The following is a 25,353-nucleotide window of genomic DNA, read 5'->3' as shown; positions in this document are numbered from 1 at the left end:
ATAAAAATTAAAAATAAGTCAAACAGAGTATTAAAACTTTAACAAATGATTTTTTAAAATAATCGTTTGCAGTTGCCAACACAATAGAGACTTCTTCATTATTATTCGATTTTACTTTTCTTCGTACTTCTACTAAAATTTCATTAAACTCTTATAAGCAAAAAAGAAAAAAAAATATTTGATTAAAAGTTAAACCTTTTATTAAACGAAATGAAACGAACGAATTCTTCAAGCACGTGAAACATTTTTTTCCCATATTTTTCTATTTCAACAACAAAATGTAATCCTCTTATAAAGAAACGGAAATGTGGATTATAACTAAGAATTTCTCAACAAAAGTTCATGTGAATTGTGAAATCTAAAAGAATTTGGATTTCAAAGGAAAATTGAAAAGAAGACAATTAACTGTCATTTTCCTTTTTTTTTTATATTCAAATAAAACATTTAAGCGGATTGGAATGCTTATCTTTCAAAGAATTTTGAAGTCTTTCTTCTGAAAAGTAAACAAAATGAAATTAAAAGAGAAGAGAAAGTAGATTTAATCATCAAAGTGTACTTTCTGAGCCTATCATATTTGCTCTCCTTTTTTCTTCGGTAAATAACTTTCGGATCAATAACTTGAGTATTATGGCAAACATTGAATCAACTTTTCCAAGAAAAATGTTCTTCGATAAAGATTTTGGCAATTGGGGGTGATCTTTCTTAAAACTTTAATGGAATCCAAATTATTTCCTTGTTGTTGAAAGTGGTACAAAGAGAAAAGATCATTTGACAAAGTTTATTGTAATCTGTCGGAAATTTAATTTATAAACAGCTTTTTGATAATTCTTCGATTGAAAATACTTGGTGATATTTATGCTGTACATTTTATACTGTATTTTTACTTTACTTTTTAGTATCGCGATACTATCACTTTTCGACATTCGTAAGGGAGATAAGTATAATATTTACATATTCTTGACTCTTCTTTTATTTTAATCTCTTTCTTTTTTTTATGATATCCAGCTCTGTATCTTTCATTTCATAAACAAGAACTCGTTTTTTTGCTATCCATCTTTTTTTTTTTTTTCACTCACGTCTCTCCTTTAAAAGAATAATGTCAAGGTCGCCCACTTTAAGTGTATTTAATTGCAAAGACAACTATTTGTCCAGGAAAAAAAATCATTTAGAATTCAAGCAACTCCGGCAATTATTTATTATCGTTTAACACCATTAATCATCAAAATTTTAACTTCAACATTCAAAAGAGTATCAAACAGGTGAACTTGAAAAACAAAAAAGAAAGAAAAAGAAAACAACAGTGGCATTGACTTCTGTGACGTCTTTCGCCATTTGTTTCTGATTCACTTTCGGAAACTAGATAAACGTATCAGCAGCTGAACTCGGGAACGATAATAAAAAATACATACACAGCCTTGGTCATCGTTTCTTTTGCTTCGAGCTGCTTTAATTGCTGGAGCACTTCTATTGCGCTCAGGATTCAAGTTGGTAAGCAGTTTTTGGTATTTTCAATAAAGCTTTTTATTTTAGTTTCTAAACAAAGTATGATTCAATTTTATATCGGCATAAATAGAACATAGAGGTAACTGCTTCATACCGCTATAGTAAAAAAAAAAATTGCCGGAAATTGCCATTGTTTTAATAAGTTTGACAACGAAAAAAGTAGCAGTTAAAATATTAATGAGATAGATTTTCTCCAAGTAATTATTTATTAATCAAAAATTAAATATTTTTTAATTTTAAAATAGGATCCAAATATTCGTGTTTGTATTAGTAAATCGAAAGAGTATTATAACGTGAAACTCCTTTTAAGTTTAACCTTTGCAAAAATTCGGCTTGATTAGAAAAATAATTACGAATCAAATAACTTTAAAATTACTATAATATGTTGAAGTTATGAAATTATGAAACTCAAAATTTACCATTTAAGCGTTGAATAAAAATTTAGTAAATACATCTAGTATATATTGATTTTATAAAATTGCACTAAAAGTAATATAAAATGGATTGCAAATTCCTATAATTTAAAGATTAGAAAATACATTATATTTTCGTGATAAATCCCATCTGAAAAATATACTCTTGTTCAGAAATAAACAAATTTGGATTTAATGCATGCATAATATTTGTAAATATTATACTATAAAATTTCAAACGTGTACAAGTGTACAATGAAAATATTATTATATGCGTACGGAAATTGAAAAAATGCTTTATTACAAAGATACCAATTAATAAAATTATTTAATTTTAATTTATGTCTATACATAATATACATTTAAATAAATGGCGAAATGTTTCCTGTTTTATAAGTGTTATGTGAAAAAGAAACGATTTTTTTTATTGAACATTTTGTCTTGCACAAGGTAAGAAAGTAAATTATTAAAATATATAATCAATTTGCCAAGTGAAACAATATTAATTTGCTTTTCGGAACTTAGACATAGATTAGATAGATTTTCTTTTCATAAGTGACGTGCAATTAAAATTCACATTTCTTTGAAATAATAAATTTGAATACCTCTTATAGAATAAACGATGTTAATATTCTAAAATGTTTAAATATTTTAAAATAGAAAGGATTAAGAATTCTTTTTCCTAATAAGATTAAGAGTGAGCTCTATAAATTAAAATGTTAAAAAGGAGCTTTATAAATTAGTTCATGTGAAAACTAAAATTAAGACGTGTACTTCAAAAGCTTTTCAGTAATGAGATCATTAGAGAGGTTTAAATTTTTATTAGGTACAATATGAGGCAAAATTTAAGTTGTATATCTGTCACATTCAAAATTAATATATTTAGAAAGCGGTATTTCAGATTTTTTCATTCTCATTATGCAATATTGGTGCCTTAAATCTTTTCATATTGCCTTTAATTAAAAAAAATGCCAAGAAAAGCAATTTTAGGATCATAAACAAATATTTCATTAAAAGTTTATATTAACTTTTATTAATATGTATTAATATTAATAAATTATTAATATAATATTATATTAAATTATTTACTTAATATTATATTAAAGTTTAACAAATATTTCATTAAACAATAATGCTTATTCATTTTTATTTACGACTATTCCCTCTTGGTGCAGGTTAATGTAAGTTGTTTGATTGCAGTTAAATAGTTTAGTCACAACTTCATGTCCACGTAAAGCCGTGTTATTTCAGCTTTCTTATATATGATCTGTTCATTAGTTATATTAACCTTTCTAATGGAAATCGTTTCCATGACATCATCGTGCTATTAAAAATACGAATATTCTATTCAACTACTACCTTTTGCGCCATTTTATTCGTTTTGAGCACAAATAATATCTAGTACATAGTCCTTCTTCAGCAATGTCAGAAAAGCAAGCGATTAAATATTTGATGAAACAATAAAAACAATTTGAATCTCAGGACAACAATATAACCTATTATTGAAAATTATGCAAAAAAAGAAAGAACATTTTTTTAAAAAAATTGCTCGATTGTTAAATTTATATTATTTAAAAGACAATCTTCTAAATTTCGAAATGGATTAAAATTCGTTTATATGTAATAATATTTTTGGGATTTTCCAACTCCAAACTTAAACTTTTTAATTGATGAAAATTCTAACGGAAATTTCAAAAAACTCGCTGTTTGGTACACATTCCTAATTTCCAAGATATATATGTGCCAAATTCTATTACTGTAAGTGAAGCAGTCTGGCTTGTACAACGCCAACACAAACAAAATCACCTTTATTATTACAAGATATTAATGCGCAAAATTATATAACTACATATTAATTTCGAATATGATACATATATACAGTTTGAAATATGATTGTTTCTACATATTATAGAAATAGCATTAATTCTATTACATTTCCCAAACTAACTATTGCGTGATAAATAGTCCGATAAGTAAAAAAACTGCAATTGACTTAAATTTGTCAAAAGTGTATCAAAAGAGTGATAGTTTAGGTCCTGATCTCATGACTATATCCAACTATTGCTTTTTGCAAATTTATTTTTAAATTTCTGAAGAAAGTTTTGAAATGAAAATAACACCGCCTGGTAAACATTTTATGGAAACCCATTACACAGAAATATCATGAAAATTTTATTCTTATTTCTTTATTTTTACTAATGTTGTTACAAATTACTAGTTTCTTTTTATTACCTGATAAAAAAATATACCACAGACGCTTAGTTAAAAAATTTATAAAGCAACTTACAATAACATTTTGCTGATGCATCAATAATTTTATTCTTCGATATTCTGAATGATAATTCCTTTCCGATAAATTTTCAGTTATTTATTTTACGCATTCACGATTGATAACTATTATCTTTGATCTCTTTGCTCAGTTTTACGAAACATGGATAGAATAGAAATTATCTCCAGAAGCCCGCAATATTTTTAAAAAGTAGATTTTATCCAGACTTTTTTTGCTACTAAATGTTTAACATGGCGTTGTAGTTTAAAAAATGCTTTTTATAAAATTACCATAAAATTCCATGTGATTTAAAGCAAAATATAGACTATATAATTATAACATTGTCTATCTAGAAAACTATAAATTAAATAGTCATTATATTATATATATATATATATCTAACTATAAATTGTATAGTTATAATATTGTATATCTAGCAAACTATAAATTAAATAGTCATTATATTATATATATATATGGCTAACTATAAATTGTATAGTTATAACATTGTCTATCTAGCAAACTATAAATTAAATAGTCATTATATTATATATATATGGCTAACTATAAATTGTATAGTTATAACATTGTCTATCTAGCAAACTATAAATTAAATATTCATTATATTATATATATATGGCTAACTATAAATTGTATAGTTATTATACTGCTTATATTGCAAACTATAAAGTTTATAGTTATTGTTATGTCTGTATTGCAAATTATAAGCAATGTAGCCTTAAGTATAACTTTATTTAGTATATAATAAATATTTAAGTATTATTATTGGATTATCCGTAAACTTCTACGAATTATTTAAAATTATGCTGATAGTTTCCATCGTATTTCACATTAATTAAATTCATCTTATTCTAAATTTTTGATTTCTTAAGGTTTTCTGTAGTTTCAATAAAAAGTTGCTTGCAACAAAACTCATTAAATTTGAATATTTTTTGATTGTTTTATAAATAATTGTTTTTTAAAAATATTATTATTATAAATAGTCAATAACAAGGTTAGCTCAAATGGTGCCAAATTTATGAAGTAAATTCACTTTTTTTATCATATAACAATTGATTTCTCGTTGCTAAGCGCTGTTGTCTGAGGTTCCCTAGATAAGCAAATTAAAATGGTATTTATATTAAAATTGACTTATTTGGCATGTATCATGTGAGGTTGAAATTATTTATCTCCCTAATAATAGAATCATTCTTTTTTAATGACAGAAATATATTTTTCTAAAAATTTAATAATGATTTTCTAATTGGAAAATGGTACAGATGAAAATAAATATTTTTTAATATAATTAGTAAGGGAAATTTTCCAGTAATGAATCAAAATATTCCTTGATTTACATTAACTTTTGATAGAAAATATGAGATATTCACTAGCTGAAGCATAGCTGTTTCCCAAGAATTAATACAAATTACAATTTCCTACCATTTTGTCGACAGACATTAGCAACACATCGAAATAAAAATTTTAGAATTAAAATTTTTTGAAAAGATTGAATTGTTGAAAATTTTTTTTAAAAAAATGTCATTTTTTTTATTGACAAATAGATGGGTTCTTTTATTGTTTTTCTTTTTTCTTAGCTGTAAAATACTGAGAAATTAAATAGCATTTTTGTAAAAGCCACATTTATTCTAGACGTTCTCGAATATTTTAATTTTATATATATAAAAAAAGATTTTAATATATTATTCTAATTTTAGAATTAATCCATCTAGAGATTAGTTTCATGTTGTTACATTTGGGTATCATTTTCAAGCAACAGTTCTGAAGCATTGGTTATTCTGGAAACGACCTCACAATTTCAGACCACGTTCTGACGAAAAGGAATGATGTTAAAGTTCGTAGAATATAATCCAGAATAAGCATAATAATTTAAATTCTCGTTTTTTTCATTTTTCTTTGAAATAAGCCTGTACAATTTTAATTTTGTAATCACCATTTCAGTTAAAAATGAAAGATTTTGCATGAAATGTTAAGGATTTCTTATTGATTCGCATTGACGTAAAAATTTCATAATAAAAAAATAATTGTTAATTAAAAATTTTCATAGAAGGAATTCCTCTCTGTATCTTTGACCATGCATGGAATTCTCAAATGATTTTGATGTTAAAATAGTGGTAGTGGTCTCCGCAAAACTTTCTCGCATACTCTCTAATAAATTAGGCATACCAGAGAATACTTTGAATGGCATTGGTGCAAAATAGTTACGAAATATTAACCTTTGGTGTGAATATAGCATTTTTACGTAATCTATCGTGTCATCTTTGGCGAGTTATTTGGCGATTAATCCATGGCATGCGGTAAATAGCATCCGAAAATCAAGTTTATGTTTTAAACGCATTTTTCCCAACCGATTGACACAAAAATCTGACATAGAACTACAATCGTAGTCACAAAATTATATACCGAATCAGATATATTTAAGTCAATGTATTTTTAATTATTGCTTTTGCATTTTTCTAAAAATACAGACGGACAGAAGGTCAATCCCTTGTGGATAGGGCTCAAATAGTTGTCTAGATTATAGATATTAGTTCAGAATATCTTATTTTATCTATTTAGCTCTCTTCGTTTTGTAGTTATCGCTTTAAATTATATTCGACCACCTGGACAGACTGACTTTCTTTGACCAGATTTTGCTCAAAGTTTCATAGAAATTTACAAATTTAGTATAGGAATAGTATACCAAAATGTATCCGTCTAAATCAAAGCTTTTTGTTAGTTATATAGTTGTCTAGATTATAGATATTAGTTCAGAATATCTTATTTTATCTATTTAGCTCTCTTCGTTTTGTAGTTATCACTTTAAATTATATTCGACCACATGGACAGACTGACTTTCTTTGACCAGATTTTGCTCAAAGTTTCATAGAAATTTACAAATTTGCTATAGGAATCGTATACCAAAATGTATCCGTCTAAATCAAAGCTTTTTGTTAGTTATATAGTTGTCTAGATTATAGATATTAGTTCAGAATATCTTATTTTATCTATTTAGCTCTCTTCGTTTTGTACTTATCGCTTTAAATTATATTCGACCACCTGGACAGACTGACTTTCTTTGACCAGATTTTGCTCAAAGTTTCATAGAAATTTACAAATTTGCTATAGGAATCGTATACCAAAATGTATCCGTCTAAATCAAAGCTTTTTGTTAGTTATATAGTTGTCTAGATTATAGATATTAGTTCAGAATATCTTATTTTATCTATTTAGCTCTCTTCGTTTTGTACTTATCGCTTTAAATTATATTCGACCACCTGGACAGACTGACTTTCTTTGACCAGATTTTGCTCAAAGTTTCATAGAAATTTACAAATTTGCTATAGGAATCGTATACCAAAATGTATCCGTCTAAATCAAAGCTTTTTGTTAGTTATATAGTTGTCTAGATTATAGATATTAGTTCAGAATATCTTATTTTATCTATTTAGCTCTCTTCGTTTTGTAGTTATCGCTTTAAATTATATTCGACCACCTGGACAGGCTGACTTTCTTTGACCAGATTTTGCTCAAAGTTTCATAGAAATTTACAAATTTGGTATAGGAATCGTATACCAAAATGTATCCCTCTAAATCAAAGCTTTTTGTTAGTTATATAGTTGTCTAGATTATAGATATTAGTTCAGAATATCTTATTTTATCTATTTAGCTCTCTTCGTTTTGTAGTTATCGCTTTAAATTATATTCGACCACATGGACAGACTGACTTTCTTTGACCAGATTTTGCTCAAAGTTTCATAGAAATTTACAAATTTAGTATAGGAATAGTATACCAAAATGTATCCCTCTAAATCAAAGCTTTTTGTTAGTTATATAGTTGTCTAGATTATATATATTAGTTCAGAATATCTTATTTTATCTATTTAGCTCTCTTCGTTTTGTAGTTATCGCTTTAAATTATATTCGACCACCTGGACAGACTGACTTTCTTTGACCAGATTTTGCTCAAAGTTTCATAGAAATTTACAAATTTAGTATAGGAATAGTATACCAAAATGTATCCCTCTAAATCAAAGCTTTTTGTTAGTTATATAGTTGTCTAGATTATATATATTAGTTCAGAATATCTTATTTTATCTATTTAGCTCTCTTCGTTTTGTACTTATCGCTTTAAATTATATTCGACCACCTGGACAGACTGACTTTCTTTGACCAGATTTTGCTCAAAGTTTCATAGAAATTTACAAATTTGCTATAGGAATCGTATACCAAAATGTATCCCTCTAAATCAAAGCTTTTTGTTAGTTATATAGTTGTCTAGATTATAGATATTAGTTCAGAATATCTTATTTTATCTATTTAGGTCTCTTCGTTTTGTAGTTATCGCTTTAAATTATATTCGACCACCTGGACAGACTGACTTTCTTTGACCAGATTTTGCTCAAAGTTTCATAGAAATTTACAAATTTACTATAGGAATAGTATACCAAAATGTATCCCTCTAAATCAAAGCTTTTTGTTAGTTATATAGTTGTCTAGATTATATATATTAGTTCAGAATATCTTATTTTATCTATTTAGCTCTCTTCGTTTTGTAGTTATCGCTTTAAATTATATTCGACCACCTGGACAGACTGACTTTCTTTGACCAGATTTTGCTCAAAGTTTCATAGAAATTTACAAATTTGGTATAGGAATCGTATACCAAAATGTATCCCTCTAAATCAAAGCTTTTTGTTAGTTATATAGTTGTCTAGATTATAGATATTAGTTCATAATATCTTATTTTATCTATTTAGCTCTCTTCGTTTTGTACTTATCGCTTTAAATTATATTCGACCACCTGGACAGACTGACTTTCTTTGACCAGATTTTGCTCAAAGTTTCATAGAAATTTACAAATTTGCTATAGGAATCGTATACCAAAATGTATCCGTCTAAATCAAAGCTTTTTGTTAGTTATCTTTGTCATATGTATACAGACAGGCATTTTTGCATTTTTCAAAAATGTGTTTTTCGATATTAGGGAGATCTAAAGCGTGGAGATTCGTCAAAATCTGGAGTTCATTTTTTTTGACGATTACTATATTGCGTATGCGAGAAAATAAAAAGTATTCTCAAATTGTCCAAGAATAACTTTGAATGTTGTTGATTTCCTAATTTAATTTCAGCTTCTATAACAAACAGTATTTCCTATTCCACTGAGTTGTCAGTACCATTACCATTTGTTTTACCAATATAAATATAAATGAATTTGGTTTCATCGGATTGAAGCTAAAACCAATTTATTTACGAGAAATCGTTCCATTAAAAAAAATCACTTTAGATGAATTTGCATTTATATGGGGAATTAATCCAGAACCTTAACAAGAGATAATTTTTTAAATACAAAACTTTTAGCACTCTCAGAAACAAGTAATTATATATTCCTAAATATTCCAGAATGACCATTATCGGAGCGTAATAAAGTTAAAATTAAATAATGGCTTCGTATCCTTCTTTATCATTACATTATCTGTCGCACTTAACTTGTCCAAAAACTTTTTAATGCCAACCCTTAGTTACTATCATCGACATTTTAAAATGTTTACTCTTCGCTTAATTACTTCCCTTTATTTTGGGCCATTAATGTTAAGTGTTGCGTAATTAAAATTCATGACTGTCTTTTTTCCCCAAGGTCTTTGAAGAAGAAAATTCAAAAGCTCGGAAAGATGTTGTGCTTGAAAGATTTCGAAGAATACGCCAAAAATACTATGGACCGAAAGACGTACGCTTTCTACAGCCAGGGGGCTGAGAGAGAGGTCACACTAAGGGAAAACCTTAGAGCCTTCACGAGGTTGTTTTTATTTTCTTTACTTAAAAATTTCTTTTCAAAAAGCTTGTAAAAAATGGTTTGTTCTCTGAAAAGAATGTAAATTATTTTATCACTGGAGAATTTCTTCTAACCATCTAATATTTCTTAATCCGTTAATATTATATCTATAACCAGTCTCTTATAACATTATATAAAAGTAATAATGTGTATTCACAGAAGAACGGTGTCAGAGTATGAATCCATGATGTTATGAATTTAATTTTGAAATTAATAGAGATTATTGCAAAATGCAGATTCTTAGATTTTATAGTAGATGAGTCATTGATTCAGTTTATAAAGATTTAAAAAAGAAGGTTCTATTAGATGTCTAATATATAGTAGCATTTATCTTGCATTTATATGTTGCGCGAATGCTTCTACTATAAAACTATTACGACATTCAATCTAAATCAAAGTTTCAATTAACATCTTTATTGCTTTATCAGTTAGTTTACTGAATAAGAATTTTTATTATTAATATTTATTAACTAGCATGACTATTGTATAAAGTTTCTAAGATCAGCAGTATGGAATGTGTAAACTAAAAAAGATATTTATGCTTATATACGAATTAGTCATTTAACATTCAAAAGAATTCCGCAATTATTTAGAAAAATTGGAATAAAACTGAAAAATTAAAGTTAAAATTTTCAATTATTTTATTGCATTCTTAAAATCTGAACTTTATTTTTTTTTCAGAATTGGAAAAAGATTGATTTTCAGATTGGAAAAGTTTTGAATTGTTGCAGTTAAATTAAGTTTGATTGAATTAAGCTAACTTCCCGTTTTGAGATCCCATTTATTAAATCATCTTCACGTTATTGTATTTAAAAATTAACATATATATTTATTGTTGCCTTATACCAATATTCTTTATTCTGGCGTGCCAGAAGACAGTAACTATTCAGTTAAATTACACTGCTTTGAAGCAATTTGAGAGATATATTAAGATAACAAAATTTTGAATTAAGACCAGATGATGAAGGCAATATCTTGCACATCACTACTTCTCCCATCTCATTCATCTCATCAGCAAAAGAACATTTGGATTCTCGACTCCATATCCAAAGTGCATTAGAGATGAACTAATGCACAGCGTGTTTTGGTGAACTTGAACTTTGAGCTAGGCACATACAGAATCTCTTCAAACATGCCATGTGACAATAAATGCAAACTATTCCAGTATGGATGATTATCTACTGATGAATAGTAAAAAAGAGTGGGATTTGACCCATCAGATTCGACCTTGGAATATTGATGAAATCGAAATTGTTACATGCTTTTCCAGTTGATGATTGATTTTTTTAGATAGATACTGCTGTACTAGTCTTGATTTTTTAGATAGACACTGTTCAACGATGGCTACGTAACAAGAAAGACATAGATTTGATCCATCAGAAATGACCCTAGACTTCTGACGGAATTGAATCAATAGTAGCCCGAAATTGTTATATCAGTCTTGTTTCATTTCTTGACAATGTAATCTTGACTTTTGATGATGCTCGTACATTTCTGTACACCACTGACTGAAGTTATTTCATTACGGATGACATCATTAATGATGATTATCTCTTAATTTTCAGATATATATTTATCTCAAGATGAATCGGCAGCACGGCAGGGAGACGATTAGCTCAATCCACTATTGATATTGACCACTATAAATAATAATCTTTTTCACGTCAATATTGCAAAAGTCCTCAAAAATATAATCGCTCGTCATTTTCTGTATATAGTTGATTCCATCTGTTTTCGTTATTGTTATTGATGATTATCTCCTGATTTTCAGATACACATTTGTCCCAAGGTGGCTTCGTAGCAAGGAAGAGAGAGATCTATCGACAACTGTTCTTGGTGAGAAGCTGTCTATGCCTATCGGCATAGCTCCTATGGCATATCAAAGACTTGCACATCCGGAAGGGGAAGTGGCAGCTGCAAGAGGTGAGGTGCAATATTGATATGGGTTGAGTTGGATTGGATTGGAATTCCTAAAGGCACTTTCCAGACACAGAAATATCAAAATTCGTAATTCTAACTTAGCTACATTTCTATTTATTTCTTGACGTTTTCACAAATATTTGAATTAGCAAAGAGAAAAATCTTATTGGATTATAATTGTCATTATTCTTAGTCCTATTTGTATTTCGGCGAAGATAAGAACTACATTGTAGAGTGCTTAGAAATGAAGTGAAAGGCGCACGTTAATAAATAAAGTACTTTTTTCATAATCATAAATTAATCCAAATTACCGTTTCAATGAGAATTTATTTTTTAATTTTATTTTTGAGAATTTGTAGAAAAAAGGAGAAAAAAATGTTTATATATTTTATATGTTGTAGAAATGTGTTAAAAATGTGTATATATTTGAAAAAAATATAATTATTAAAATTCAAATTGTTATATTAAATATAAAAAGGATTGGAATAAATATTTATTGGAAATGTTACTAACTTTAATAGTTTATAAAATCGGCCGATAGATTTAATTTTTTTGATAAATTTGTAAATATAAAAAAACGAATGCAAAAATTTAGCGCATTTCATGTAAACTGTCCATTGTGATGGCCCTTATTGGTCTGAAATTTAAATACTATTTTTGATAATTGATTGAACACTTTAAATAAGTGGTTTCTTCATCTTCCATGTAAATTCAATCGTAAAAAGTTAAGAAATATCGAAATAAATATCTGTTTTTAAATGAAAAAACAAACAAGTGCTTTTAAATTAAATTGCTCTGAATGCATTATAAAATGCTTCGAAATTAAATGGATGCATTTATTCCTTATCAAATTGTTTCTGAAAGTACAAACAAAAAAATAAAATAAAAGTTGGGGGTGGTATCAAAAGTTCTAGAAAAAAGGTTTGATTACTTATGTAGATCAAAAACAATATTTATATTAAATATTCAGAAAAGTAACTCCATAGATTAGATGAAACAAAAATAGTTGCAAAAGAAATGAAAACAGAGAAAGGAGAAATAATAAAAACAAGATTACTGCCGTTTCCTCAGGAATCCTGAATAAAAATATTCGCCAATATAATCCTATACCAAAAGGAGAAAGAAATGATAGAAAAGAAAAAGATTCAATATTTACATTAAATATTGAAAAAAGCTACCACATAGAATAAATACAATAAATACAATAAAAGTAGTTACAATTGAAATGAAAACAGAAAAAGAAGAAATATAAATACAAGATTGCTATCATTTTCTCAGAAATAATAATTATTAATCCTATACTTAAAAGAGAAAAGAAAAGAAAAAGATTCTTCTCGGATTAAATATAAAAACATAAATAACAGGCAAAAGTATGTTGAGCAAATGGAATACATAAAAACCCATTAATGTACTTAAATTATCAAATTCGCAATAATGTTGTTTATTAACTTCCATTTAATATAAGGATTTGAATTTAGAGTGAAGTATATATTTCTAAAATACTATTTATAACTTTAACATTTTGATTTGAGAAATTTTTCTTTGCATTTATTTTCAATCAATGTTTTTCGCCTATACTTCTACCCCATCAATTAATTGAGCAAAGCAACAAGAAATACTCTTTTTTTTTTTTTTTTTTTTTTTGAAAATTGGAAATTATCAGTAATATACTTATTACGAGGACCGTCTTTTAAGCTCTAATAAACAATGAAAAAAGAAATGTAGAATACAAAATGCCAAAAGTTATGAACATACATCGTTTTCGACATATACCAGTCATGATGATTTAGGTATTTCAGCTAAGCTCCGATAAACCATACAAAAGAGAAGAGTCGGGTACAAAATACCAAAAGTGACAAACAAAAATTGTTACTTTTCGACATATATACTCTCTGAAGATTTGGTATTTCGGGTAAGATCTGATGAACCATAAAAAAGAGAAGTGTCGATTGCAAAATACCAAAAGTTAGGAACAACATGGTTACTTTTCGACATATACTCCATGAAGATTCAGGCATTTGCCATATCGCGTACCAGATTTCTTCAATTGACCTTGATTTTTAATTGACTATCATTGAAAAAATAACTTACAGTTGAACTTTCTGGTCATTTTGAAAGGCACATTGAGTCCATCGCAATGAAGTTAATTTATGATATGGATAAGTTTTCGAAATGAAGTTAACTAAGAATTATCTGAGTATTCATGGAAGAATGTGACGACCATTATTGTCTAATTGGTTCAACCTTGTTAGTCATTTGAATTTCTGATCTAATACCACAATGGAATCCATAATAAATAACCTGCGTATGATTGATTTTGACCCGCAAATGGAACATAAGCCATCATCCCTGTGCTGAAATTTGTCTAAAACTTATTTTACAAGAGGCACAGTATTCACTTCATGATGCGCAAGTGGCCACTGCAACATTTTTTTTTTTTTTGAGGAAATGTATTAAAACTACATAGAAGATGGGCAACTACACAGCTACATTAATTACAATGAATTAAATGTGATTTAATGTACAGTACACTCTCGAGTATCCGGTTCGCGACTACCTGACTTTCGTATTATCCGGCCTAATTTTCTTTTATCGTAATTAATTAAGGCATTCTAGAATATATGTTAAACTGTGAACAGTTTATATCTTTAATTTGCTTTTTCTCTTATAAATTCTTGAAATGTGCAGGGTAGTACATAAGCATATATAAACTACCAGTACATACCCTTTTATTTTAATTCAACTCGTTACCGGCAAGTACTTCTATGATTCATCGGGCTGCGTTCACTTCTACGTGGCTTGAGATAAATGGAGGGCTTAGTACTCGATAAGAAGTGAGAAGATACGAATTATAACAGTGAGTTTTGGTATAAAAACTTTGTCTTTTGGTATTGGTCGGCAAAAAGATGAATTCACGGAATTCCGAACTATCCGGCTATTTAGTTATTCGGTCAACCCTTCCGAATTAGGCCGGATGCGTGGGAGTGTACTATAATTTCAATTTTATGACTTTTTTTTAATTTTCCAGCGGCGGCAGATGCTGGAGTTATTTATACCCTTAGCACTGTTGCCAGCTCTTCGATCCAAGAAGTAGCGGCAAGTCGGCCCAACACATCTCCTCTTTGGATGCAGTTATATGTATTCAAAAATCGCATGGGGGCCTTGAAAATCATCCGACGCGCTGAAGAAAATGGCTTCAAAGCAATCGTCCTAACTGTAGACACTCCAGTGACAGGATTGCAACTGAAGTTGTGGAGGAATGGATTACAGCTGCCCCCACACATAAGGCAAGAGAATTTGAATAGTCAAATAGTTAATCGATATTTGGCTTTTGATATCAGATGGTTAGTCAATAGTTTATAGTAGTTAAAGCTTATAAGCCAATTAACAGCTTTGCTACACGAGCAATTGCTTTTGTATTGTGGTCATATTACTGGGCTGCGAACCACAAGGTAGGTTCTATCCTCGCTCATACCAATCCGCCACATTGGTGACCTCGGACGATGAACTTTCAAGCATCGTACATCTGTTGTGGCGCCATCTCCTCACAGCAACACAAAGCCACCAGACTCCCTTGACACAGCAAGAGCAACCACTACCCGCATACGCTCACCATAACGCTTGGCGCTACTCAAATGGGTACAGACGCATTAGACTCAACAGCTAATTACATCATCACCCAACAGCCATATCGTTCGTCTCACCTCCGACTCACTCCAGGGAGAGTCTGTGGTGAAAGATTAAAAGCCAGTTAACAGCTACGCTATACGAGCAATTGCTTTTGTATCGTGGTCATGTTACTGGGCTGCGAACCACAAGGTTCCAGGTTCTATTCTCGCTTGTCACAATTCGCTACATGTTAATCGAAATTATTTTTCAACATCATGAATGTCAACGTACTCGAACCCAGATGTCTATTATTTAACTTATGCTAAATATATGTAGGAAAAGCATTATAATCTTTTAAAACATCTTTGAGATTTTGATGAATAACAATGGGTTAGACTTTAACGAGTTAGAACGGATTATATTTGAATATATATTTGTCTATCTTTTTTTGTATGTGATTAGAGAAAATATTTAGATGTAGAAAACTGTTACACTTTAATTATAGCTCTATTTGAGGAAGCAAGTATTTTCCTCCACCCTCTTGATAAGGTAACCATTTACCATGACCATTACTTATTTTTAAGTTTATTAAAGGAGTGTTGTAAAAGATTGTCGATTTTTACTGAAATCATAGACTAGGATCTATAAGTCTGACCATACAAAAAAATCTTCGGGAACTTTACAAGTATGCGTTTGTCGCAAAAATACTTTCTTACGTCTTTTTATCAATACTAAAATTCGCCTTATAATTAAAGGTTCACAAATGATAATAACTAAACTCACTATGTTATATGATGTCTTGCCCACGTTACCACGGAAAGGGGGTGTAGCAGCTTCTGAGGGTTTGGTTTAGTTATATTAACGTCCCGTTTGAAGCAACACTAGGGCTATTTTGGGACGGACCTCGTAATTTTGATCCGCGGTCAGATTACGAGGACGACACCTGAGCTGGCATCCCCCCCTCTCTACACCACACCACACCAGCTGGAGGACGTTTGGTCATGACGGATTTAACGTGCAACAGACCCCTTTACACAACGGTTCTTCGGTGGAATCGGGTCTCGAACCTGAAACCCTCCGGTTCCAAAGCCGAGACCTTACCACCAGGCCACCGCGGCTAGGCTTCTGAGGGTAAAAACCCTCAGCACCCGAGGGCAGAAGTCTGACTTCTAACTCATATGAAGAGGAAACTCACACATTCGCCTGCACAACTTCTTTTTACAGAGGGGCTCATTCTCACAGATAAAGAACAACCATGCCCGAACCGGAATTCGAACCCAGGTCGCCCAGATCACGGGGACCTATGCCAAGACGTCGGCCACTATGTTATATAAATTTTCATTTATAAAATTATGAATGAAAATAAATTAAAAGTTTAGGTCTTGATGGCCATAGGGGCCCATGCAAGACGAAGGCACAGGAGCATTGCACCTGCTGAAACTTCTAGTTGACTGGTCCTGACTTTATCATCAACCAGTTTTTAGATAGTATGCCAGCTTGGAATCTTTATCATGTCCGATTATAAGTACTAGTAATTTTAAAAGAAATGAAATTAAAATTATTGCAGTTCTATTCATAATTGAAGGAATTCTGTATTTTCAGAGCTCCGAATCTTGAAGAGGCACTAAAAGAGAATCCAATAGTAGATAAAGAAGCACGAAGGCACACTTCCAACACAGACATGCTTAATGGCGCTTTAAGTTGGGAAGATGTTGCGTGGGTGAAGAGTGTGACCAAACTGCCCGTGATCCTAAAAGGAATCTTATCAGGTATTGCTCAGCAGTCATTAATAAAGGAATTTGAGCATCAATATTATTTAATAAAAATTTAAATAAATAATTACTCTTCAAACTGTTGTGAACTTCTCAATATATATATATATATATATATTTCTCTAAAACATTATATGTATTATTACTCTTTCGTTAACATATTTAATTGGTAATATCTAAATATAAAAACATAGAGTGTAACATCGAAATATTATCCGCCTATCCTATCTCAAAACATTTTTAAGTGATCATGCTCATAGACAAACGATTATAAATCCAAAAATATGTTTTTGGATTTTAGAAGGTGAACATGAACATTAGAACATAAAAATTGGTCAAAACCATGAGTTTGAAATTTTTCAACTAACTTGCTCTTTGCATACTATATTTTGGTGGAAATAAAAATACATTCCTGGAACCTATTTACACCATTGAAGTCAAATTCCCCATATTAACAAAATTGAAGTAAATATACTGGTTCAATTAACGTAGCGGTCCTAAACAGACAGTTCTGCTTTTTATTATTTAGTTGCCTTTGGTAGAGACAGCGATAGGGTGATGATTTTTAAGGTGTATGTACACACTTGAAACTTCGAAAATCGTACAAAATATCGAATTTTTTTTTATTGCTTAATAATGTTCTCTGATCCTTTAACTTTCAGATGATACCAAGATGTTGTCAATATTCGAAATATTTCTCGAGTTATAATTATTTTTCTTGAGGTGCTTTCATTAAAAACTCTAGTTACGGTGTTTTTAAAACTCGTTTTATGAAGAATGATATTTTTCCACTATGTTGCTTCATTCAAACGATCATAACTCAACAAGAAATGAACCAAATACAGTTATTTATATATCAAAATAATCTGTATGAAATTTCGGATGTTTTGCGCCTCAATCAAAATTATATTTATAGAAATAAATTTTTAATAGCTATTTAAAAGTTAAAATGACAGAAAAAATCTCGCTATTTCTATTCATCGTTGATGAAAAAATTGTTTAAAAAACTATAAATTTTAATAACTTGATTAAAGCAGACAACATGAAGACTAATATTAGGCATCATTTCCAACTAGAATTGTGTATCTGTACAAATTAGAATTTCATATATCATGTTTCAAAAAATAGGCTAATTAGCTCATTAAATATTAATTAATTAATTAATTAATAATTAGTGTAATATGTTTTTTTTTGTCCTGAAATGAGTTTAAACATATATTAATGACCTACTGTAAAAAAATGGATTTTTAAAGTTAAAATTTAAAAAAATTCTTCTAGTATGTACGTACACCTTAATACTTCTATTAATTGTGATTTTAATACTTCTATTATTGTGATGATTTTTAATACTTCTATTAATATAAATGATCAAATTTTTATTCGTTGGTCTCATACAATTGTTTCATTTTGATTTATACAGTGGAAGATGCTTTAGAAGCAGTTAAGTACGGAGCTTCAGCAGTTTGGGTGTCAAATCACGGAGGAAGACAACTGGATTGCTCGCCAAACACCGTAAATATATTAATAATTTCAATATTTTAATGCCAAATTTTCTTTTTGAAGCGTATATATTCTATAAAATACCGTTGAAGCAGAATTTCAGTGCTTATAAATACTAGAATCTGGGAGACCAAAATTCGCTTGTTAAGATTTTTTTTAGAACATATAATTTTATTTCGAAACAACAAGAATATTTTCAATCTTACCTATATATGAACTAGTCATTTAAATAAAAAAAAATCACGAATGCACTTATTTTAACATGTTATTCGAATATGTTAACACAATAATTGTATTGTTGCTATTAGATACAAGTCGAACGTATTCGTATTCGGATTATGTCATATAGCGACATCTCACAAAATTTTGAGGTACCAAAAGGTTATCTCCTATGGCAACAATGCAAATACTCCAAAAATGTACGAGATGGCGCTATATGACATTGTCAGCATGAGACCAGATAGAAAAAGGCTCTAATAGCTAGTTATAAATGATTGTGTGTAAAAGTGCATTTTTTCAGGAAAGCCATCTGTATAGATAAACTTGAAAAGTATAACCTTATCTAAAGATAATAACTAAGTGAATGTTATAAATCTTGTCGGAACATGAACAATTATTTCTATATGTGTTAATAATACATTAGTATTTTTTAATTAATTAAATTTGTATATTTTTCAAATTTATATATTTAAGGACTAATAACTAGGATAATAATTTTGTTTAAATCACACTGCTTGTAGTCTCAGCTTAACGGCCCTTGTCTGTTGCATAGTTTGCCTAATCGAAAATTCCTCATTTTATTAGCTTGATATAAATACTTTTCAGCGTTCTTAATTTTATTTAGCTGCTATCCTTGCTTGTGAACTTGGCGTTACTTGGTGGAAAAGAAGTTAGCATAGAAATTTTAATCTGGTCTTACAATTTATTCAAGGTATCAAAGTCAATTGCCTGGAAAAATTGTCTTTTTATTGCCGAAATGTGTGCCGAATCCGCGGATACCAAACTAATCCACTAAAGAATCCATAAATAGATAATAAATGACCCAAAAAGCTTGTAGGCTTTTATATATTCGATAATTTATTTTTATTATTACAGATTTTTGCATATTGGTGATCAGAAAATTGCTATTACTCTTAATAACTTATATGAGATAATCAATTTTAGTATAAGAAATAAAATTTGACTAAGCAATTAGAATTGATGAAAATATTTAAGATATAACTGAAGCTTTTAATGGAAAAGTGGGTCTTATTCTCACTTATTTGATTAATATTATTTTGATTAATTTATACTCAGTTATCATGTTCCATATATGTCATTGCCTGCTTTCGCTAGAATCTTACACAATAATCCATCATAAAACCAAGCTAATATTTCCCACTAAAGAAAGTTTTGAATTCATTTGAATTCAAGAAAGTTTTGAATTTTTGAAGGAAACTGAGTCACCCATCTTAATGCATAAGTGTTTGGTTTTATAAAATCCAGCCGGAGTGTTCAAACTTTTTTTTCAAACCTCAATACTTTCCCCGATTCTAATAAATGTGTCATTCCGTATTTACTGACTGACGCGTGTTTTGGCGATTATTTCCTGACATGGGTTGATAGAATCCAAAAATCGTATTTATGCTTCAGACACGTTTTTCTCATACGATTGAAAGAAAAATTTGACACAAAATTATATTTGTGATGACAAAATCCCGTACTAAATGTGATATATTTAAATCATTGCGTTTTTAATTTATCGCGTTTACATGTTTCAGAAAGTACAAACTGACAGACAGTCATCCCGCTATTGAATTTGGCTGGAAATTAGGCAAGAGTTTGCACCATAGATGATAAATTTGTGTGCCCAATCGTATGTATCTAGCTCTGTTCGTTTTGTAGTTATCATGTTATCTTAGATTCGAACAGCCGGACAGACGGATTTCCTCTGAACAGATTTTACTCAAAATTTGATAGAAGTCTGTAAATTTGGTCTAAGAACTTTATACCAAATTTCAATCGTCCAGCTCAAAGCGCCTTTGAGTTATCTTTATCACATACAGACGGACATTTTCCAGAAATGTATTTTTTGAACTCAAGGTGACCTTGGAGATTCGTCAAAATCTCGAGTTCGAATTTTTTGACGATTACTATACTTTCTCTATACTACGTATACGAGAAAGTAAAAAAGAATAAATATTTAATTTTGAGTTTCAAAATGCCTTGTTGTTTCTCTAATTTTTTCAGTTATTTAGTTGATTTACCTGTTTAGTTATTAAAGATATAAGTATTTACTTATTCAATTGGTTTTACTTTAATACATTCTTGTAATTCGTCCGATTTTAAATTACCAAACAACATTTTTTTCGCAGTATTAAATTTGCTTCTTTTATGAAACTCGCAGAAACTTACCACTGTTTTAAATTCTCAAATTTTTCATTGACTAATAGGATTAATAAATTGATTAAGAGACTCCGTATATTGACTAATAATTATCTCTAAAGTAAAAATTTTTCTATTGCTAAATAAATAATATTACATTGTATATTTATTTCTTATTTAACAGCTGGATGTTTTACCTGATATCGCTTCTGCTTTGGCTGGCACTGGCTGTGAGATCTACGTGGACGGGGGAGTAAGGTGGGGAAGTGACGTACTTAAAGCTCTGGCCTTAGGTGCTAGATGTGTGTTTGTTGGTAGACCTATTCTTTATGGTCTCAACCATTCTGTAAGTATATTACGAATTACAAATTATTTAGTCTGAATTTTGTTGGCAGTAAAGATTTTCTAAACAAACATATTTTGAACATTTTCAATAAATAGCATCGAAGTTTAACTAAAAATTTCTTAACTTTCTATTGAAAGCAACTGATTTCGAAGTCTTATTTTCCATATCGTGCAATATTAGCTTCAAGTACTCATTTAAACCTAATAATAGAATAAGTAACACAGTCACTAAAAGAGTATTCGTTGCTAAAGTTTTGCAATTTCGTTTACACTTAAAGTTATGATTTAATAGATTACTTCAAATTAGCATGATTTCATATTCAGATTTATATCAATTCCTTTGAAATCACTGGCACTTATTATTTAATCCTTTTATGTGTCAATGACAGTATTAAAATTAAGCATACATAGTTTGAAAATATCATAATCATTAGTTTAGTATAAGAATTAAAATACAAACTCCTCCCATTTCTTTTTAGGGACAAGATGGTGTACGATCCCTTCTGGAGATACTAAGATCTGAACTTGACAGGGCAATGCATCTAGCAGGTATTTATTTTATTAAAAATAAGAGAGAAAAAAGCATCCGAATTCTAATGCATGGTTATTTATAAGTACTCAAAGATCTCAAAGTACTCAAAGATATGAAGTTACATGCTAACATAAATTAACTAAAACAAACCTAATAAAAGAGTATTAACAATAACATGAAAAAAACTATTATAAAATTGTAAATGTTTGGTGTAAGTTGTAAAAGTTTATTCAAGTATGACTAATGTCCCTTTGAGAAATCACTGAGCAACCTCTTTATTCTAAAGAGTAATGACACTACTGTACACTTCTAATTGGTTGAATGTTTGACCCGAAGGAGTAATATTCATCAACAGAGGCGTTAATACAATCGAGTTAGGAACATGAAATTCGAGTGGGTAACCTCTTCTTAGCGGTTGAATTCTTGAAGGAATTAACGTCAGTGCAGTCGAGATTGAAATGCAAAATTCGATTGAATATCCATTTCTCAGCAGTTTACTGTTTGACTCGAATGAGTGGAATAGAGTTTGGAGCATGACAGCTGATTGGGGGTTCATTTCTTGGCAGTTGAATGTTTAACCCGAAGGGATTATCATTGATTGATAATGCGTCAGTAGAACATAGCATTAGAGAATAGCTATTTCTTTGGCCCGAAGGCTTTAATATGGGTCAGTAGTGGCGTTACAGCAAACCGAATTGGAACACTACTTCCGAGTGAGTATCCACTTCTGAACGATTTAATGTTTGATCTGACAGATTTAATGTGCATCAGTAGTGGCGTTAGTTGAAACGAGCTTGGAACATGATATATAATTGGATATTTATTTGTTGACAGTATAATGCTTGACCTGGAGGATTTAATGTGTATCAATACAGATTATAATAGAATCGAATTTTTAACACGCCATGCGAGTGCATATATATTTTCCGATCGTTAATTGTTTAATCCAAAGAATTCGAGATTGAAGAGTTGATTCACATGGATTAGTAGTGGTGTTTGGGCAAATGAATGTGGAACACGGCATTCGAATGGATATCCAATTTAGTTGAAACGAGCTTGGAGCATGATATATAATTGGATATTTATTTGTTGACAGTATAATGCTTGACCTGGAGGATTTAATGTGTATCAATACAGATTATAATAGAATCGAATATTTGAAGATTGAAGAGTTGATATTGAAGAGTTGATTCACATGGATTAGTAGTGGTGTTTGTGCAAATGAATGTGGAACATGGCATTCGAATGGATATCCAATTTAGTTGAAACGAGCTTGGAGCATGATATATAATTGGATATTTATTTGTTGACAGTATAATGCTTGACCTGAAGGATTTAATGTGTATCAATACAGATTATAATAGAATCGAATTGTAACACGCCATGCGACTGCATATTTATATCTCGGTCGTTAATTGTTTAATCCAAAGAATTCGAGATTGAAGAGTTGATTCACATGGATTAGCAGTGGTGTTTGGGCAAATGAATGTGGAACATGGCATTCGAATGGATATCCAATTGTCAGCGGCTTAATGTTTGACCTGAAGGATTTTAACGTGAAACATTAGTGACGTTAGTGGAATCCACTTTGAAACACGACATCTGAATGGCCATCCATTTCTTATATAGACATTTTAATGTTTGATCCAAGGGATTTTAAAGGAATGAATGATGGCATTAGGGGAAAAGATTTCGGAACAAGTCAATTGATTGGGTATCCACTTCTCGGTGGTTTAATGTTTGACCCGCAGAATTTAATGAATCCGTAGCTGCATTAGGGCAGTAAAGTTTGAATTTAATGTCCTAGTGGGTATCCACTTCTTGGTGGTTCAGTTTTTGATCCGAAGGGCTAAATGTGTATCAGAATTAACTTTAGTAGGATCGAGTTCTTCAAGATCAAGAATTCCTTGTTCTGAAACCAATATTTTTCCAGCATATCGCCATGACGCTGGAGAGTGATGAATAAAAAATGATACAGTTTTAAAATTTCATATTAAGAAATATTAATTTGAAATTTAATCGAGTAGGTTTTCTTTTGTCCGAAGATATAATGACAACATAATTTCACCTCCCTTCGCATTTCCTCTTCTAATTTCATTATCAGGAGGCATGTATGAAATTAATGTGAGCATATCAACCAATCATCACTTACATAGGTTAAAAACATTCGAACGCAATTGTTGAAAACCACCTTTCAGCCTATAATATCCGAGAATCTATAATAGTGGGGATTATTTAAATAACACTCTCATTACAATAAGGTTATAAATCTATCAATCTGTATTATCTTTAAATCTTCCTTTATAAGGTAATTATGGAGAAATACAAATTTCATTCACTAAATTATAATCTGAATTCCATTTGAGCTGGATGACTCTCTATAAACTCGACCAAAATTTTTAAATTTTCTAGAATATATCCCACGCTTGTTCATATATATCCAAAACTGATCTAGCTATTTTAGTTACGAAATAATGTAAGCAGCGTATTAATGAAAAGATGCAGAAATTTTCCGCTGTCTTGTCATGGGACCCATTTCAGTAGATAGTATTCTCATAAGGAAGTGATGATGATGGTGTCGTGTCCGCGTTGCCACGGAAAGGGGGTGCAGGAGCTTCTGAGGGTAAAGACCCCTGAGCACCCGAGGGCAGAAGTCAGACTTCTAGCTCATACGAAGATGAAACTCACACATTTGCTTGTACAACCCCTTTTTACAAGGGAGCACATTCACACACCTCACAGATAGAACGCCATGCCCTAACCGGGATTCGAACCCGGGACGCTCAGATCACGGGGAAGATGCGTTACCCCTATGTCAGGACGCCGGCTCTCATAAAGATGTATCTTTTAAGATACGTTGAAATTACATTCTTTCGTGGTGGAGGTTGATTAATTGACAAAAATTTTATTTATGTCATATAAATTTTCGTTGACTTCTTTATCAATTTCTTCAGTTTTTTATTATTATTATTATTATTATTATTTCAAAAGTAGCCTTGTATTTCTTAAAATGACTAATAATTTTCTTTTTTTAAGGTTGCAACAGCATTGGTGAAATAGGACCTCATCTGCTTCAGAAAAGGCAACTAGCTAAGATTTAAATTTAAATGACGCAGTTATATTCAAACAATATTTCGTTATACCAGAATATATGAAAGAAGAAAGAATATTTTTCCAATTTGTCTAGCAAACTTGGTTACAAACATCATTAAAATATTGCAAAATTTCTTTTTTCTAGAAAAGATTTATTTTTAAAAAAAATTATTTCAGATATACTTGAATAAAGCCTGAATTCA

The 25,353-nt window shown here is 29.9% G+C and overlaps 1 protein-coding gene across 1 annotated transcript; it reads left to right on the top strand.

Moving 5' to 3' along the window:
• The first annotated feature begins 1,368 nt into the window (after positions 1–1,368).
• LOC129985206 (2-Hydroxyacid oxidase 1-like) lies at positions 1,369–25,353 on the top strand. Its single transcript, XM_056095145.1, has 9 exons — positions 1,369–1,488; positions 9,821–9,979; positions 11,787–11,938; positions 14,964–15,222; positions 17,147–17,313; positions 18,737–18,828; positions 21,365–21,526; positions 22,005–22,074; positions 25,094–25,353. The coding sequence occupies exons 2-9, from the start codon at positions 9,855–9,857 to the stop codon at positions 25,156–25,158; spliced, it is 1,092 nt and encodes a 363-aa protein (XP_055951120.1). The 5' UTR covers positions 1,369–1,488; positions 9,821–9,854; the 3' UTR covers positions 25,159–25,353.

The sequence above is a fragment of the Argiope bruennichi genome, chromosome 9 (genome assembly GCF_947563725.1).
Source record: "Argiope bruennichi chromosome 9, qqArgBrue1.1, whole genome shotgun sequence".
Taxonomy (NCBI): Eukaryota; Metazoa; Arthropoda; class Arachnida; order Araneae; family Araneidae; genus Argiope; species Argiope bruennichi.
Note: the sequence above shows the minus strand (reverse complement) of the source record. Positions and strands in the feature narration are given on the sequence as shown.

What these genes read in the sequence shown, in the direction of transcription:
- LOC129985206 (XM_056095145.1), top strand. Translation starts at nt 9,855, where the DNA reads ATGTTGTGCTTGAAAGATTTCGAAGAATACGCCAAAAATACTATGGAC. An exon ending in CCTAAAAGGAATCTTATCAG is followed by an intron (nt 17,314 to 18,736) that starts GTATTGCTCAGC and finishes TGATTTATACAG; the next exon opens with TGGAAGATGCTTTAGAAGCA. An exon ending in TGGATTGCTCGCCAAACACC is followed by an intron (nt 18,829 to 21,364) that starts GTAAATATATTA and finishes CTTATTTAACAG; the next exon opens with CTGGATGTTTTACCTGATAT.